Consider the following 19,970-nt stretch of genomic DNA (forward strand, 5'->3'; position numbering starts at 1 on the left):
TTAAGTTGTAAAATGATGAATGAATTATATTCATTTTATTCAAATTTAATTCATGCAAATTGTATTCAATTTTACATAAAAATTAAGTTATTAAAAGCGCGCTAGTTTTCCTGAAGAATTTGCATTTATTTGACCCGCCATTTTAGATCAAATTACCTCTCCACTCCCTTCCCCTTATCTAAAGTATTACGTAGTATTCAAAAATGTAAAAACCCTGTGCATGCCACTGGATGTATGCATGACACTCGACATCATTTATAAACTGTCATATAGCTTTAAAGTTTGGATTTCAAGAGAAACTCAAAAATTTAGAAATTTTTTTTTATTTCTTTGTTTGTCTATCCAGCTCAATTAATTTAACGAAACTTGACTTAGGTACTGGCATAGTTTTAAGCTATTTCATTGTCAGATTTCATTTTTGTTTGGAAATTTGGGATATTTTCTATCGAACCTTTTGGGCCCTTTACATACTAGATTATAGGGGCGTAGCCGATTGTTTAGTTACAAAGGAAATATTGAATTGTTCATATTAAGAAGTCTAGCCCTCTACCGCTATCAGAATCTTAGATACTATTGGTGGGACGAGGGGGGGGGGGGGACAGGACTTTCGATAGAGGTACAGTAAGGGGCTCGACTGTTAAGGGATAAAATACTAGTGTTTTTATATATACTAGCGGCTTTGCCTCTAGCCTTTAGGGGCTTTGCCCCAAGAGGTAATAAAAAAATAGTACATGTGGTGCATCTTCATCATCAAAAAAAAAAAATTGGGGGGGAATCCGATATGTTCAGTAGTTACCGAGATCTTAAGGGACAGACGGACGGACGGACAGACAGACATCAAGCTACTTTGTATTATAGATTAAAAGTTGGAGTTAAAATTTGAACAAGAAACTGAATGTTAATTTTATATACAGCTTCGCTTCTGATAGACATATTATCCTTGTTTTTCTGCATAAATGCATCCAACGCTCATTTCTCACTTCTTTTCAGTGATCTTAAGGGACAAGACAATGGCCGACATTATCAATAACGATTTAAAAATAACCCTATTCATGCACTTCTAGTTTTTACCAATTGAGTTTTAATACAAGTACCCAATGTTTTAAACTTTGGGTACCACTACCAGTATGATTTATAGTCCAATATCCCCTTCCTCCCTGCGTCTTTTGCATTCACTGAGAAAGATACATAATGCAATTATGGGAATATTGAAAAATCTATCAAGAATTTTTAACTTATCTATTACACAATTGTCCTACCCGATATGTAAAATCTAAATTCTTCTACCTTTAAATCATTAAATAAAGAAGCAAAATTAATAAATTACTAAATGTTCAGTTGTTTTAAAAATCTGCGATGACAGAGAATACACAAATAATGTTTTGAAATTTTCACTGACTAAAATTTGCCTATCAAAATTAGCTAGCTATAAAAGATAAAAGCAGAAAATACGAATATATTTCTTTTACTTTTTTATAATCTTAGTTACATAAAATGCTTATCCAGACTTTTCTTTATCAAACTTTTATTGGGTAACTTTATACTTGAAATAATGAGGTGTAAGTAGTGATGGGGATGGGTCACCAATTTTAGACATTTCGTAACCTAAGAGTGGGGGAGGGGGGGGGGTGTTAAGTCATTTATCCACTTTTCATTTTAGTCTTGAAAAGAAAATATATATATATATATATTTTTTTTTTTTTGGGGGGGGGGGGGTAGATTTTTTTTTCCAGGTGCAATTTCTCTTGGAAGGTTGGAGGTGTCCTTTTCCAATATAGTTATAAAACTTCGCTGCAAAGGCAAACAATATCAGTCGAGCGATTTGCGAGATTTTAAGCTGCAGACACAGTATAGACGATGAAAAATGTACTTTTAAAATACAAATTTTGCATCAATGAAATTCTTTCACACAAAAAAGAAAATTTTTTTGTGTGTTCTAAGACATTGTATTTTTTTATGCAAATCTTTTTGTAGCAAAGCTTCTCATAAATCTTCTTTTAATTTAGGGTACTTACGCACATTGCCATAGATGTTTTGTACTTAAACTACCGGTTTTGCCCCTAGCCTTTAGGGGCTTTGCCCAAATATGTAATGAAACTAAAACATTAGGTATGTGCCTAAAAAATGAGGTGAGTATCGAAATAATTACCTACCCAGCCAAAACAATTGTTAATGGATCGCAAATTTTTGCAAATAAATGGCAAATTCAATAAATTCGCAAAAATATGGGGAGGTATTTTTTAGTTTTTTAGGGGGTTTGGACACCCAACCCCCAAAGAAAATAGCCTAAAATAGCATGACCAGTAGGTATATTCCCTGAAGAGTAGAATCCAATCGGTTTAGTGGTTACCAAGATCTTAAGGGACGGACGGACAGACACCATTCTACTTTGTATTATAAATATTCTCCACAAATCACATTCGCCATAATGTTAAGGTCATACATACAAACAAAATACCAGAATAAAATTGCTACTTCAAAACTCTTATTTATGACAGGTTTTTTATCTTGAAACAAATAGTGAAGAATAAAAAATGGGCCAATAGTTAATCATTTAATAGCTTCTTTTAAATAAGGAACTCGTTTTTTAATGAAAAAAATCTATTATTTAATACTTTTACTGTCAAGGCATTGTGTTATTTAAAAGTGAAGCTAAGTTCTACTGAACATCTGCAATCTTGTTTTACTTTGTCAATGTCTTTCGATTTGTTAAATATTTTCTAACCATACAGTTAATAAAATATGATTGCGCAACTTTACTTTCTCCAACAGAAAAAAAATTCTTTGATCTTCATATGATAATTTACAACTAGATGTGCAAATATATAATCATTTGGGTATAGTCCTTTTTGTGACAACGCCTTTAAAGGGGCATTTCGTTGTATTTTGACAGTAGCTTTACTCCTATTTCTAGCACCTGCGGGGGGCTCTAACCCTGCAGGGCCAATTGCCTAACCCTGCGGGGAAATCACCTAACCTAACATAATATAATCTATCAAAAGCTGCTGTAAAAATAAGACAAATCATTCCTTAAAAGGCGCTGAAACAAAAGGGACCATACCAAATTATTTGTCCTTTTATTTATAGACGTTTTATCCATTATATTAAATTAAAGTTTTTATTTTTTTTATTGTAATATTTTATTTTTGTTGACTAAACGAAATAATGGTTAATAAACAACTAGCATGTCTTTGTTTGCTTGTAATTCTTGTAACTCTCTGCTCCTCCATGTTTGGGTTCTTTAGAGCCCACACCAGAGGAGGGGATCTTTGTAAATGTTTAAAATTGGCAGTTTCTGTGTAGTAAATGTTGTATCTAATATAGGTATTAAATATACTGTAATTATGATTTTATTGCAATTATAATCAGCGTAAATTCCGCTGATTCAATATATTTAAAAACCCTCTAGTATATACCAGAGAGAGAGGGGAAAATGAGATGTTTATTATACTAGTCCCCAAAGTTTTGAAACAAAGTTTGCTTATTCATTGGCGTAACAACTTTGGAGACTTACGAGAATTTTGATTGGTTGGCTCATTAATTGGAGTGTTCAAACGTTTCAACAACCAATTTTAATCTACAGAAGAGGTAATTTTGTGTATCATCATTGGGGATGTACATCTATTTATTGGCCATTGTCTTATCCCTGAGTACATATTCATGATATATATGGAATAAAACAACAAAATATGCAAATCCTAGGTAAATATGCTTCTCAAATCTCGATGTTATGATAATGGATTTATTATTACTTGGATCTTTAACCATATTTTCATGTTCTCTGATAAAGTGAAAAACGCAGCAGGCTAAAATTACGATTTACCCATTCTCCTCCACATATCAGGTCTATTCTAAGACAAATTTTGAATTTTTGAGTAATAAAATTTTACGAATGTTGTTACATTGAAAGTTTTTTTAAAAGCGAAGCTTTTCTATAATTAGGGTCGGTCCGTCCGTCCGAGATAGATAGCTTTTATTCGTTAATTTAGGCATGTTAGAATTGTCCTATCGATTTCAAACTTTGCATGATGATTCCTGTAGTAGTTGGGTACGATTTAGAAAGCATAGCAACTCTATAATCATTAGCAGAATGTCCGTACGTCCATTTTAAACATGTTGATTTTTCCACTTTTTTAACAACAAATTTTCAAGTGTTTTAATTATCCGTTTGATCTGATTTTTGGTATATTGATTCCTGGGACAACAAAGAACAATATTATAAGCGAAGCAACTCTATAATCAAGTCCAAAAATGTAAGTATGTCCATAAACATTATCCTGTTTTTAAGCAGTTTTACAACAAAATTACCCACAATTTTAATTCGACATTTATACATTTATGTTCCGATTTTTCAGTTCAGATACTATACAAGTGTTAATGTCCGTTTGTTCTACCGTTTCAGTGCTTCGCTTTTATGGATGTTGTCATCCTTGTTTCTACAAAGATAGGCTAAAGCCGGGAAAAAATCCTCTATTGGATATATTACAGAGTATGTAATTACTCATATCAAAATATTTTGAAATACCAAAAAACATTGACATATTATCGACGAAGCTCTACAAAGTGTCCGAAAAATGATCCGTTTGGCATCTCTTTTTAAGGAGTTTCCTTTCCTACATCCATGATTTTTATGACGTCACACTGATAATTTTTTCGGACACTTTGTAGACCTTCAATATCAACAAGCTTTTTTTTAATTTTAAAACAACATGAAATATGGTTTTTATAACGTGATCATGGGTAACAAAATGCCGACATATCGATATTCTACTAATTATATCATGAATACATTTTTATGTTGACGAAATAACTTTTTTTTGGTGGGTATAAATATACATATATCTATAATGATGTCTGTCTGTCTGTCCTTCCGTCCCTTAAGATCTCGGTAACAACTGAACCGATCGGATTCTACTCTTCAGGGAATATACCTACTGGTCCTGTGGTGGTTTTAGGCTATCTTCTTGGGGGGTGGGACATCCCCAACCCCCCAACCCCCCAAATTTTTTTTCCGAATTCGTTATTTATTCACGAAAATTTGCGATCCATTCGCGTTTTTTTCGGCTGGGTAGGTAATAGAAGATTTCTATTACCTCTCGGTAATGGGGGGGGGGGGGTAATGGGGCGAAACCCCCCCCCCCCCAAACAATTTTGGGGGTGTAAAAGATTTACCCCGGGGGTAAATTTTGGGGGGGGTAAACTAAATTTACCCCTGCCAACAGATTTCATGGGGGGGTAAAAAAAAATTTGCGGCGAGCTTTGCGCGCCATTTTACCCCCCAAAAAACGAATTACCCCCCCCTTAAAAAATTTTTACCTCCCCCCAAAATAAAAGCTTGGACGTCTATGATGTGAAATGTACATTTATGTTAAATATACCTTTATATGAAACTTTTTTTTTGTAAAATGTATGTCAAATGTTTTAATGTGAAATGTACCTTAATGGCAAATGTATTTTTATGTTGTCAAATGTACCTTTATGCCAAATGTAACTTTATGTAAAATGTACCTTTGTGTGAAACGTTTTTTTTTTGCGTAGTTTACCGATATGTAAAATATACATTTTGTTAATTAAAAAATTTTTTTTATGTGAAGTGTATCTTTATACCAAATATACCTTTATGTGAAATGTTTTTATGTGAAATGTATCTTTATGTGAAGTGTACCTTTATGTGAAATGTAACTTTATGTGAAATGTACCTTTATGTCAAATGTACCTTTATGTCAAACGTACCTTTATGTGAAATGTACCTTTATGTGAAGTGTACTTTTATGCCAAGAGTACCTTTATGCCAAATATACCTTTATGTCAAATGTACCTTTATGTCAAACGTACCTTTATGTGAAATTAGTTTATGTGAAACGTTTTTATGTGATGTGTACCTTTATGTGAAATGAGTTTATGTAAAATGAATTTATGTGATTTTATGCCAAATATTACTGATCCCTTTCTAAATCGTACCTAACTACTACACGAATCAACATGCAAAGTTTGAGATCGGTAGGACAATTCTAACAGGTCTGAATTAAAGAAAAGAGCTAACCTTTTCGAACGGACGTACGGACCAACCCTAATTATAGAAAAGCTTCGCTTTTAAAAAACAATACAACTTATGTTGAGATGTCTATGTCTATGTTATAGATGTTTTATATAATAGTAAAGTATCAAATATCTGCTGATTTGTTAAAAGTAAAGCTTTTCTATAATTAGGGTCGGTCCGTCCGTCCGTTAATTTAGGCATATTAGAATTGTCCTATCAATTTCAAACTTTGCATGATGATTCCTATATGAGTTAGGTATGAGTTAGAAAGCAAAGCAACTCTATAATCGTTACCAGAAAGTCTGTACGTCCATTTTAAACAGCGTAGCTTTGTTTAACTTTTTAACATCAAATTTTTATGTGCTGAAATTATCCGATTGGTCTGATTTTTGTAATACTGATTCCTAGGACAACAAAGTACATTGTTGTAAGCGGAGCATCTCTATAATCAAGTACTAAAAATGTAAGCATGTCCTTAAACAATATTCTGTATTTAAGCAGTTTTTCAGCAGATTCACTTACAATTTTGTTTCGATCTGACACTATACAAGTGTTAATGTTCGTTTGTCCTAACGTTTCAGAGCTTCGTTTTTTATGGATGTTGTCATCCTTGTTTCTGTTAATGATTTGAAGTGTTTTTTAAACAGACAAAACAAATAGCCTTAACAAAATGTAAAATGTATATTTTATTTTTTTCCAGGGAGGGAGGGGACATTGGACTGTAAATTATACTTGTTCCCGATGTTTTTATACACCTTTTTTATCATTCGTTGGCTTAAATACTTTGGGAAGCAATATTTTTATAATCATTAGGAATTTTAATGTTGTGTTAAAAGAAGTAGATCAATCTTGTTATAGATCAATGTAGTTTTTAAACTATGGATTAAATAAACGTTGACTTTTTTTGAGAAAAAAAATAACATACTGTAATATTACATGTATTACATATAGCTTATTTTGACATGTTTTTTTTGTGTATAGATGAGGAAAAAATAAAAACATCCAAAACAGCGTTGCTCTAGAATCAAAGTGTAGTAGGAAAAATTACTCTTGTAGAGGGTCAGAACTTCATAAGCAGAACATTAATTTGTAAGTGTAAACAAAATCGTACATAAAATTGTTGCAAAATTTCCTAAATTGTACCTAAATGTAATAGGAATCATCATGCAAAGTTTAAAATCAGTAGAAATATTCTGACATGCCTAAATTAATAAAAAACAGACCGACCTTAATTATAAAAAAAGCTTCTTTTTTTAAAGGACATGAAGTATAATAGAATCAAAATTATGAAATGTAATTAAAAGAAATAATTGCAAGCACTTTTTGGTTACCAAATTGCAACATGGAGGGAGGAGACATTGGGCTGTTTATTACATCGGTCCCCAAAGTCTTTTACCAACTATTTCTCATTCGTTGGCTTAACAACTTTGGGGACTTTTATTAGTTTTTGATAGGTTGGTTCATTAGTTTGTCCAAAAGTTAATTCTAATCTAAAGCAGTGGTAATTTCGTGTATCATCACTGGGGATGTACAGCAATTTATCGGCCATTATCGTATTTCTTTATATCCCTGACATTACAACTTATATATAACATTTGACATCAATATTCTGGCGACAAAATAACTAAAAAACAACTTTTGTCTTTGATGTGTATATTATTTATAAATAAGTTTCTGCGTTTGGAGAGAGCTTGATTTCATGCTTTTACATCAGATTTTTCCTTTCACGTAATATTTGTATCAATTGAAAATTATAAACACTACTTTAGGAAGTCACAGGACTTTTTAAAGAAGGGAAGGGCGGATCATTTGTTATTTTTATTGTATGGCGTCATTTTTTTTATAAGGCGCAAAGAGCTGCTTATTTGTAAAGCAAGCATTTTTAAAAGCGAAGCTTTTCTATCATTAGGGTCGGTCCGTCCGTCCGTGCGTCACAGACAGTTAATAGCTCTTTTCGTCAATTCAAATAGGTTAGAATTGTCCTATAGATTTCAAACTTTGCATGATCATTCCTGTAGTAGTTAGGTACAATTTAGAAAGCGTAGCAACTCTGTAATTGTAACTAAAATGTCCGTACATCCATTTTTAACATGTTGATTTTCAACCTTTTTACCAACTAATTTTTATGTGATAAAATTATCCGATTGTTCTGATTTTTGAAATACTGATTCCTATACCAACCAAAACAATATTATAACCAAAGCATCTCTATAATCAAGTCCTAAAATTGTAAGCATGTCCTTAAACAATATCCAAGCATGTCCTTAAGCAATATTCTTTATTTAAGCAGTTTTTTTTAACAAATTTACTTACAATCCTCAACCTTTATCTATAATACAAAGTAGAACGATGTCTGTTTGTCTGTCTGTTTGTAGCGAAGGATCTCGCTAACCGCTGAACCTGTCGGGTTCTCCTTTACAGGGTAGCTTCTCATAGGTCCCGGGAAGGTTTATAACTATTTTCTTGGGGGCTGGGACACCCCATACCCCCCAAAAAATGAACCCCCCCCCAAAAAAAAAAAAAAATTTCTTTAAATTTTTCTTTTAAATCTAAAATACGAATAATTGGTTTTATTAAACCTCTTGGGGCAAAGCCCCTAGAGGCTAGGGGCGAAGCCGCTAGTTAATCTGTATTGTGATTACTTAGTTCTAAATCTACAAGTGTTAATGTCAGTTTGACCTACCGTTTAAGAGCTTCGCTTTTATGGATGATGTCATCCTTGTTTAGCAATTTTTGGGGGGCTAAAAAAATAAGGACCCTTTACAGATAATCAAAAGTATTTTAATCCTGTATTTGTCCTACTGTAAAATATTTCAAAATTCGTTTTTTAGAAAGCATGTCCTTAGTGTTACATCATTGATCAGTATTCCAGAAACGAAATGGATAAAAACAAGTTTTTGTTCTAAGTTTAGTTTGTAACACATGATGTGTACACATTATATAAATTTAACAAAAGACTGCATGGAAAAGGGTATACCACATAAATATGTAATGACTATAGGCTTCACCCCTAGCATCTAGGGGCTTTGCTCCAAGAGGTAATTACAAAAAAATCAAGTACTTCTGGTGCTCCAACCACCACATTTTAAATTAACTGCACAAAAAAATTTTGGGGGATTTTTTTTGTGTGGTGTCCCACGCCCCAAGAAAATAGCGAAGCTTTTTTATAATTAGTTTCGGTCCGTCCGTAAATACGTCACGGACAATTAGATATTTTTGTTAATTTAAACAGGTTAGAATTGTCCTATCGATTTCAAACTTTGCATCATTATTCCTCATAGTTAGGTACGAGTTAGAAAGCGTATCAACTGTGTAATCGTTACCAGAAAGTCCATACGTCCATTTAAAACATGCTCATTTTTAATATTTTTGACAATAATCTTTATGTGTTATAATTATCCTATTAATCTGAGTTTTTGAATACTGATTCCTATTACAACAAGTTACAATATTATAAGCGAAGCATCTATATAATCAAGCCCTAAAAATTAAGCATATCCTTAAACAGTATTCCCTATTTACGCAGTTTTTAAACAAATTTACTTACAATTTTGTTGACTTTTATACGTATATAATTTGATTATTTAGTTCTGACAGTCTACAAGTTTTAATATTCGTTTGTCATACCGTTTCAGAGCTCCGCTTTTATGGATGTTTTCATCCTCATTTTATTTTATGTCTTACACAGGCTTTTGGCGAAGTCATTAGTGTTATATATGTATGTTGTATAAATTGGTTTAATTAATGCAGCTGCAGTTGTTTTATTCCGTCTTACATAATTCATAGTCCATAGAGTACGTAATGTATAAGCATAAGCAAGGAATAATTACTTTTTTTATAAATCTATTTTGTTCAGAAAAAAATTACGTAAATGTATACAAACATACATTTTATAGGATATAATAATATTAAAAATATTGTCCAAATATGAGTAGCGACAGAAAAAAGGATTAGATAAGCTAAAAACTGAAATTTTATTAGCAAAAAGTACATTGACAGCAAAGCTTTTAAAGTTAAACTATTGATGAATGTGTGTGTCCTAAGATAAAAAAAAGGCAGGGCTCGGCAGCTGTGACTAAGCCTTAAATTTAAACCCTTTTAGACCCTTTGAAATTTTTTTGAAAATTGAGATTGCCTTATCTGGGTCAAGTTTAGACTTCCAGCTCATTTTAAAAACTGTAAAAGGTTGATTTCCTTGTGGTTAACGGGCCACTAAAGCGCGGCTGCTTAGCTATGGTAGAAAGTAAGTACACATAATTGAATAAGAAACTGCATAGAGGCAGCGTTTTCCATTTTAAGACCTATGTAGTCCCCAGGATGGTTTAAGGCTATTTTGTTTATAAATTAAAGTTTCAGGGTGGGGTGGTTTTAGGCTTTTAGTAATTCCCTTTTTTTTAATAAAGAGCCCCATATATACTCAGCAACTAGTTACCTATAACCTTAGGGCATCGTTCATTTTTATTATATATGTTGATTTATTACCCTCGCTCTTTGATATAATGACCTTTGTCCAGAAGAACTAATTGTTCACGTAAATAAGATACGTCTGTTCATGGGCCAAGATATATTGCTCTTACTTTAGTTTTACGAACATAACAGCAGTTGGAACAAATTTTAGAAATAAAATACAAAATAGACACATACCCAACATCTAGCAGTCACTCTCCTATTTATAAATAATCTGATAACGGATTATAAAGGTAAATTATAGAGTAGCTTAGCTAAGAATCTTTTAGAGTACGTACGGGCTTTGTGCATTTTTGTGAAGAATTACTCAAGCCTATTATCTGAAATATTTAGGGGCATAACATGCATTTTTCTTACGGATAAGACAATGGGCAATAAATTAATATAAACCCTAAATTACGATAAATAGAATCACCCTTTCTGCAGAATATAGTTATTAATTGTACAATATAAATCCCCAATGTTTTTCAGACAACGAATTAATGGAAAAACTTTGGGTACCAGTATAATTTACAGTCACTCCCTGATTCATTAGTCGACGTAAATATTATGTCTTTCTATGTTAGTTCAACCACGACCCCCTTTTATTGAAGCCATAAAGTCGGCTTAAACCCTCGAATTTGGAGACTCGACAACGTGTCCGAAAAAATGAGCCGTGTGACGTCTTAACAGGGAGAGATGAGAGGAGAAGTGTGAATGGAAACCCCTTAAAAGAGAAGGATCTTTTCACGTCACACGGATTATTTTGTCGGACACTTTGTCGAGTCTCTTAAATTTGCCGACAACTTTACGTGAAACCACCCCCCATATTACGCCCCTCTGTCTGTAATACTGTGTATTATCTATTGTAAACAAATTGGAAAGTGATAGAAGATTTTCAGACAAAATTTTGCAACATAATATGTATTTAATATAATAAACATTTCGTTATAATGTTAGTCACAAGTAATAAGATAACAAGGATCGGGTAACAACTGAATAATCAGAATATAAAAGTATAAGAGTCGAAGCAAAATTGTAAGTAAATTTGATGAAAAACTGCTTGATACAGGATAATGTTTATGGACATAATTACATTTTTAGGACTTGATTGTAGAGTTGCTTCGTTTATAATAATGTACTTTGTTGTCCCAGGAATCTGTATAACAACGGATAATTATAGATCACAAAAAAATTTGTTGTTAAAAAAGCCGAAAAACAACATGTTTAAAATGAACGTACGGACATTCTGGTAATGATTATAGAGTTGATTTCTATACCGTACCTAATTACTACAGATATCACCATGCAAAGTTTTAAATCGATAGGACAATTCTAACATGCCTAATTATAGGAAATAATTAAAAATGACAATAATAATTTGACTCTTGCGTCGATAATAATATAACCAGAGTAAACATGCCGTTTGAGTTATTAAATCTTGATTGGATGATACCAATTAGCACCAAACTTTTAAAACTTTGTATCATGGAAAGGAAACGAAGTAGCTGGTTTCATCGTATTTTCTCAGTAGAATTTCTCCTATTTCTAGCTTCTGCGGGGGCAATCATAAACATTTAACTAACCTAACCTAACCTAAATAACCTATCAAAAGCTACTGTGAAAATACGACAAAACCCGCTTCTTCGTTCCTTTCCATGACCCAAAACTGTTTTTTTTAAAATGAATATTTATATTTTTCATCTTACCCCTTAAATTCTCTGGTAAAATGTAAACAAACCTAGAATCCAGATGACAGGAAGGTTGGCAGCGGCTATAGCTTCTTTCACCGACATTTTTATCTATAAATAGTTTAAAAATTAATTTACTTAAATTTTCTTTACATATTGGCTGCTCTCCTAGTATTTAATAGTCTAAAACCAACCCAGGATCTTGTGAAGCTTCCACGAAATTGTGTAATCATTTGGTTAAATTTTTGGCCAATAAAAACTGCTTAATAACATTTTTTAAAAGATTCAATTAAAATTGTTGTACAATAGGGTTAGTACAATAAAAGACAACTTCATCCTATTTTTATGCTTATTTTTCCATTAGAGTGAAACACTAGGGTTAAATAACTGTATCTCCCCATCGCAACCGCCTTGTGCAACCTTTCTATTGGGTCATTTAAAATAAACCAATGATGTCGCTTATATTAACACAGCCAAGTAGGAGAAAATAATTTAGACGCAGAAGAAAGAGGTCTTTGAAAAAGGAAGGGAGGTAGTTGTCTGTATATACATCTATACTATAGATCTGTTATTTTTCCCTTGAGAAAAATTTCAATGTATGTTAGTGTCTGTCAAATGCTTTGCTAAAGTTTAACTGTCTTAAATATGAACATTCAAGTATGTTTTTGTGCATCAATAGCAGAGAAACAACAAGCTACAAAAATCTTTGAACTGACTGTATATGAATTTGAAAGTTTTGCTTAATTTAACCTACTTATCCTTGTTAGAAAATAACAATGAATATTTTATTTTATCAATCGACACAGAGTGTATTTTATGTCTACCAGACAGTATTTTTATATAAAAGTCAGTCTGTCTGTTCGTATGTTTGTATTTTCTTCACATTATCTTTTAAAAATCTCTAGGGGCAAAGCCGCTAGTAAAAAGGACACATTCATCTACTTACTTTAAGCAAAGATATTTTGTCTAGAATGTAAAAGAATAAATATTTCATTCAATTCTTTAGAGGTATGCTTTGTTGATAGAGAAAATAAATGATTTTTTTTGAAGAAAAACGTTTTTGTCTCACATAGATACAAGTCACGAGGAATGTCTAATATAAACATGACGAGCAAGTTTTCCTTTATTTTGTTAATTAAAGACTGATTAAGGATTATTGAGTTCTTAAAAAAAACAATGTCTATCTGTCAGAAAGTACAACTATGTTTATAGGCTCCGGAGATATTTTTTTCACAATTTTAAGGGTGTGGCTTCTACCCTACCTTAAAAAATTGTCACTAAGGAATATCCACCCCCCCCCCCCTATCCCTAAAATAATATCTATACCAGATATGTATATATTTAGCTGATATACGAAATATTCTATGTAGCTGCTTTTAAAAAATACTAGCGAGTGTGCCCCTGAGATCTAGGGGCTCTGTATTTGAGTCTGAGAGATTTAGCAGAAAAATAGCCTAAAACCTAAAGACTTAAATCTAGAAGAAAAAAATAGTCTAAACCATTCAGGGACCTTTGTGAAGCTTCCCTAACATGGGGGACTCCATCGGTTCATTGGTTACCGAGATCTTAATGGAAAAAAACTTTTTCCTTCGTTTCATATGATAATTTTCGCTTGCATGGATGTTCACCTTTGAAAATGAATTAAGACACTTATTGTAAACAATATCTAGTTCAAACAAGTTTAAACAAAGATTATACCATCCATAAAAGCGAATCTCTGAAACGGTAGGACCAACGAACACTAACACTTGTAGAGTGTCAAAATTAAATAATCAGAATATAAAATTCGAAACAAAATTGTAAGTAAATTTGTTGAAAAACTGCTTAAATACAGGATGATGTTTAAGAACATACTTACATTTTAGGACTTGATTATGAAGATGCTTCGCTTTTAACATTGTACTTTGTTGTGCTATTAATCAGAATCCAAAAATCTGATAAATCAGATAATTATATCAAATAAAGATTTTTTAAAAATCAACATGTTTAAAATGGACATACGGAAATTCTGGTAACGACCATTGAGTTTCTGTGCATTCTAAATAATACCTAACTACTACAGGAATCACCATGCAAAGTGAAAACAAGCTCAACTAATCATAATTCACGGAGGGAAGAAACATTAGACTGTTTATTGCAGTAGACCCCAAAGTTTTATAATAACGTTTTCTTATACGTTGGCTTAACAAATTTGGGGACTTTTATAGAATTTTTAAAGGTTGGTTCATTTGACTACTAATTGTAACCTACAGAAGGGGTTATTTTGTGAATCCTCATAGGCGGTGTACATTAAATTATCGGTCTTTGTCTTATCTCTTTAAATCAGCGAATCAGAATAATCAAATGTAACACTTAAAGAACACTTGATTCAAAGAACCAAACCCTTAATGAGAAGTTCTTACAATTTTGCGGATTAGTATTTAAATCTGTCACAAAATAACTCTTTATGCTTAACTAGCGGCTACGCCTCTAGAAGCCTCTAGGGGCACTAAAGGTAGAAGGTGGAAAAGTCGATCTCATCCCATTTTAAATTTGAGTTTCAAAAGAGTAAAAAAATATTTTTTTGGGGGGAGGGGGGTGAAGACACCCTCCCTAAAAATAGTTTAAAACCTTCCCAGGACCTATAATAAGCTTCACTATAAAGGAGAACAAAATTGGTTCAGTGGTTAGAGAGATCCTTCGGGACAGACAAAAAACGCCTAGTATTTTATATAATAGGATAAGAACATACTTACATTTTTAGGACTTAACATATGTTAGACTTTATATTGTGACTATGTCACACAAAAAAGTAATGTTTAAAACGTTTAGAATAAACTAATAGGGATAGTTCAATCCCCCCCCCCCCCCCCTACTTTTGTCCATCGGAATTGAGAAAAAACTATAAATATTTTTTTAAAGCGAAGCTTTTCTATAATTAGGGTGTGTCCGTCCCTCCGAAACGGATATCTTTGTTAATTAATTAGGGCATGCTAGAATTGTCCTATCGATTTTAAACTTTGCATGGTGATTCCTGTAGTAGTTAGGTACGATTTAGAAAGCGTAGCAACTCTAAAATTTTTACCAGACTGTCCGTACGACCAATTTAAACATGTTGATTTTTATCATTTTTAACAACAAATTTCTATGTGATGTATTAATCTGATTTACCTGATTTTTTACTACTGATTCCTATGACAAGAAGTTTACAATGTTATAAGCGAAGCATCTCTTTATTCAAGTCTAAAAATGTTAGCATGTCCTTAAACATTATTCTGTATTTAAGCAGTTTTTCAAGAAATGTACTCACAATTTTGTGTCAACTTTTATACATTTAAATTCTTTATATTATTAAGTTCTGAAACTTTAAAAATGTTAATGTTCGTTTGTCCTACCATTTAAGAGCTTCGCTATTATGGATATTGTCATCATTTCAAATATGACTTTTGTAACAGAAAATGTACGTTGTTTCGATTTCAATTGTTTTATTTACCAAACTGTGTTAATAAACTAAAAATTTGGGTATGCTTTCTATTGTAAACTTTACTCTAAACTAAAGCTTAAGAATTGTGACATATTTGAAAAAATTCTTTACCTAGATAGGGTTGGGTTCTGGATCATATCCCTTTTAACCCAAAGCATTAGCGTAAATATTAGTTGTTGGGATCGGTTCTAGGCCACGCCACGTTATACTAGAGATGTTAAAGATTATACCTAATTCTGCTAAGTTGCACATGAGAATAGTCTGTATGCCTTGGCCCATAAACAGACGTACCTTACTACCATACTCTGTTAGGACTTCTAGACTATGGTCGTGCAATCAAAGGGTTAGTTATCCGTTTGATCATTTAATTTTACCCAATCTTATATCTAATTGAAAACTTTAGAGTATTACATACCATTATAAGCGAGTGGTTCTCTAAATGATCAATTGAAATTGCAGTTATTATATCAACATAAGTATATTGTATTTTTGATGTTAATAGAATATCAATATCTTGATATTTTCTCAGCCATGATCTCTTTTATTCAGACATGAATAGCATAGATACAATACTAACCATTTGATTGCACTGCATTTGTCTGTAATCCATTTGTTTTGGTGAAGAAAAAAAAACCCAATGCATGTAATACTAATGTCACGCAGATTACAATAAAGGACATCCAAGCTTTTTATTTGAGGGCGGTAAATGAAGGGTTTAAAAGTATGATAAGGGTAAACACTAAGCTATAAAAATTGGAAAGAATTTTAATGAATATAATAGATTTGAAATCTGCATAAAATTTTAAGGATTTTTTATAAAATTCGTTTTTTATATAATTCATTATTTAAAAGCGCAAATCCAATTTAAGTTCAGAAATTTTGACCAATAGGATAGGTGGATTGGAAACTACCTGCGCTCTAATTGGTTGAATGATGTACGTCACTTAAGCTTCTCCAATCAGGGCGCAGATAGTTTTCAATCCACCAATCACAGATGTCAAAATTATTTAACTTAATTTGTATTTGCGCTTATAGATAAAGAATTATACAAAAAACGAATTTTATAAAAATTCCTTAAGATTTTATGCAGATTTCAAATCTATTATATTCATTAAAATTCTTTCCAATTTTTATAGCTTAGTAAACACCCCTGGACGTCTATGATTACAATTAATATTTTTTTTATGAAACTCGGCTGCACAAAAAGAATTCTGTACAAACAAGCGCGGCTTTCCGAAAATCTTGTGACACGACACAATCTCAAGTGAAACAATTACTAGTCACACAGCGGTCATGCATAGATAGATAGATAGATGTATAGATAGATAGATAGATAGATAGATAGATATATAGATAGATAGATAGATAGATAGATAGATAGATAGATAGATAGATAGTTGGGAAAGGCGGAGATCTGCATTTCATTGTTGAATTTTACTTCAGGCATTTAACATAAGTTACAAATATTAACTTTGTTAAAACTTTACTGTTCTGTTTTACATTTTACTTTTTGTACAGTTTGTTTAATGAAAAAGAAAATAAGAAAAGGAACAAATATGTACTTTATTTAAATTTAAATCAGTGGCGTGCACAGGGTTTTTGCACCCCTCTGAAACAAAAAATGAGGATGGGGGATATAATAAAGAAAATAAGAAGTGTGTTATTGTAATGTCTTGAGGGTGGTTACACCCCCCTTGTGTCCATCTACTTTCATAATAAGTACAGGGTGCATCACATAAATCGGGACATTTTGTAATTTTTAAAGAAATGAACATAAAATCGTCAATTTTAAAGATTTTATTGAATTTTAAAAACTGGGAAGCAAAATAGGTATATGACTAGTAGATTATTCAATAAAATCGCCGCCAGTCTCAATCACCGTCTCTACTCGCCGGCAGGTCCAGGTTAAAATGTACCTGTCCAAGCTGGCGTAGTTTTTCATGATAGTGGCAATGAGGGAGGTCTTTGTGGTATGGGCACGTCTATGGGTGCATGCTTCAAAGTAGCCCTAGGCCCAAAAGTCCATTGAATTAAGATCGGGCTATTGGGAGGCCACATTTCCTAAGGATCATGAGTAACCGCCAAATTGACAAAATCCATGTTTTTGCTCTCATTTGGGCTAGGATTTAGCTACAGTGGACTTTAAGTACTCAAAATGCGTGTCTCGATGAGCTTAAGACACACAAAAAATTTTAGGTTAAATTTCCAACTCCTTCCCTGTCGGGCCATACTGTTTGTGATTTCTTAAGGCTCAAAATCTTGAAAAATCGACCTCATTTCGGCTAGGATTGAGCTAAAATGGATTTAAACATGGCAAAATGTGTGTCTCAATGAACCTAAGACACCCACAAAAATTTGGGGTCAAGATTCCAACTCCTTCCCTGTCGGACCCTACGTTTTGTGATTTTGCGCACTTAACCACTGGCGCATTTGGAATCTGCCTTGTTGAACATATACGCGTCCAGCTCGGTGTACACGTCCATCTTTGTCCAAAGATTTTTTTGTGCTAAAAGGTCATTACCTAAGCTTTCTATAGTGGGGTCAAACGTTCTGATTGGTCTAGTAGTTTTCGCGCTATGGCTGTTTAAAAAATGTCCCGATTTATGTGATGCACCCTGTATATTCAAAAATAAAAAAGGCGTACTTTGCCTTGACACACCTCCTTGGATGTTTTGGGATGTATAGACCTACTTAATTTTACCCATAAGGAAGATCACCCCTCACCTCTACATACATGCCTCTGGTTTAAATAATTACTTTTAATCATCTTAAATACATATTTTAACATTACATAGTTTGACTTTTGTGTTTTTTACACTATATCAGCATGTCATTTTCTCGTCTGTTATTTTAGACTAGACGACTCATTTTTTATGCGGAGATTCTCCTTACTAATGTCATCTATGTATGTGTGGTAGGGGTGAAGCAGTTCAACCCTACTGAGCGAGTCCGGTCAAAAGAGCCCCTAACCTTAAGGATTCTATCAATAAAGTACTTCAAGTAGTTACAGTTTGAAGGTTTATTTTGAACTGATTATACATAACAAATTAATGGCTTTATATACAAACAGATTACAATATTGGGTTAGGTAGAAAATGGGTGTGGAGAAAATGGGGGGCTGCAGCCAGGTGAATAGCAGACGGGCAGGACCCTGTGGGGGGTAAGGTAGACGTTCCCCCGGAAAAGGGTAGGTTATCTGGAACATGAAGGGGGGAGGGGCAACTCCCTCCCCATATCGGCGGGTGATAAACTTTGACCGCGTTCTCTGGCAGTCAAACAATGGAAGAAAGGGTTGGCTTGAGAATGTGAGGGTTAGGGGATTAACCACCTGGGCGTTTTTATCGGCAGCCCCGGAGCGTAGCGTGCTCTAGGAAGTGACAGTCTGTCCGGCTACCACATATGTGCTATTTAACTCACTTGGTCCGTCAGTCTATTTTGAGAAATGTGTTTTTCACTTTTATTTTTTCTATAATCATCAACAGACATTACAAAACAAAGATTTAAATAAAACGTCTATATTTATTTATGTATATTTATGCATATACAATATACATATACAATACATATATCAATAGTACAGGATTCAATATGCATAAAAACCATAAAAAAAACAGGGATCAGGGACAGCCCAAGGGGGGGGGGTAAAGTGGTGATTTGAAATTTTTACCTTTTACTTTTTACTCACAGCCCATAAATAACAAAACGCTTGGACGTCCTTGCCTATATGATATAAAGATTACCCCCCTCCCAATTAAAAAAAAAAAAAATTTAAGCTATTTACTACTTTTTTGAACCCCCCCCTCCCCCCAAAAAAAAAAGCAATTTCCAAAATTTAAAAATTTTTCTTATTTTTTTTTAACAAAAACCAGTAATTAGGTTAGGGAAACCTCACTGCACCATGGGGCGAAGCCCCCCCCTGAACCCCCCCCCCAAAAAAAAAAGAAAATTTCAAAAAAATTTCACCCAAAAAAATTTTTGGGCTTTTTGTAACTTTTAAAAATTTACATCTTTAAAAAGTTGTCGCAATTATAGGTATTAAATAAAATTTACAGAGGAGAGTTTTTAATTTTTGTGTATACGGTGAACAACATGGGTTTAATTTTTACGAATTGAAATTTTTGTGCTAACGACGACCTGGGTTTAATTTTACCAAAGAGTAATTCGGCAAAGAATAACTTTTTTGAAAATATAACTATAAAATTATTTTGGAGGGTTGACTTTCCATTACCTCAAGGGGCGAAGCCCCTAGAGGCTAGGGGCGAAGCCACTAGTAATTATATATAGAAATAAAAAAAATAGGAGTAGGACTGTTAAAACGGAGGTCCTAAAT

The 19,970-nt window shown here is 32.9% G+C and overlaps 1 protein-coding gene across 1 annotated transcript in view; it reads right to left on the minus strand.

Annotated features, from left to right (window-relative positions):
• LOC145330331 (adenylate kinase isoenzyme 1-like) overlaps positions 1-12,286 on the minus strand; it is a 38,458-nt gene extending 26,172 nt beyond the window's left edge. The window contains exon 1 of the mRNA XM_080174965.1: positions 12,228-12,286. Within this exon, the coding sequence (XP_080031091.1) occupies positions 12,228-12,282 (55 nt within the window). The 5' untranslated portion in view covers positions 12,283-12,286. The remainder of the gene's footprint in view (positions 1-12,227) is intronic.
• Between the last annotated feature and the right edge of the window lie 7,684 nt (positions 12,287-19,970).

The sequence above is a fragment of the Acartia tonsa genome, chromosome 10 (assembly GCF_053477335.1).
Source record: "Acartia tonsa isolate MP-2025a chromosome 10, ASM5347733v1, whole genome shotgun sequence".
In the NCBI taxonomy this organism is placed as follows: domain Eukaryota; kingdom Metazoa; phylum Arthropoda; class Copepoda; order Calanoida; family Acartiidae; genus Acartia; species Acartia tonsa.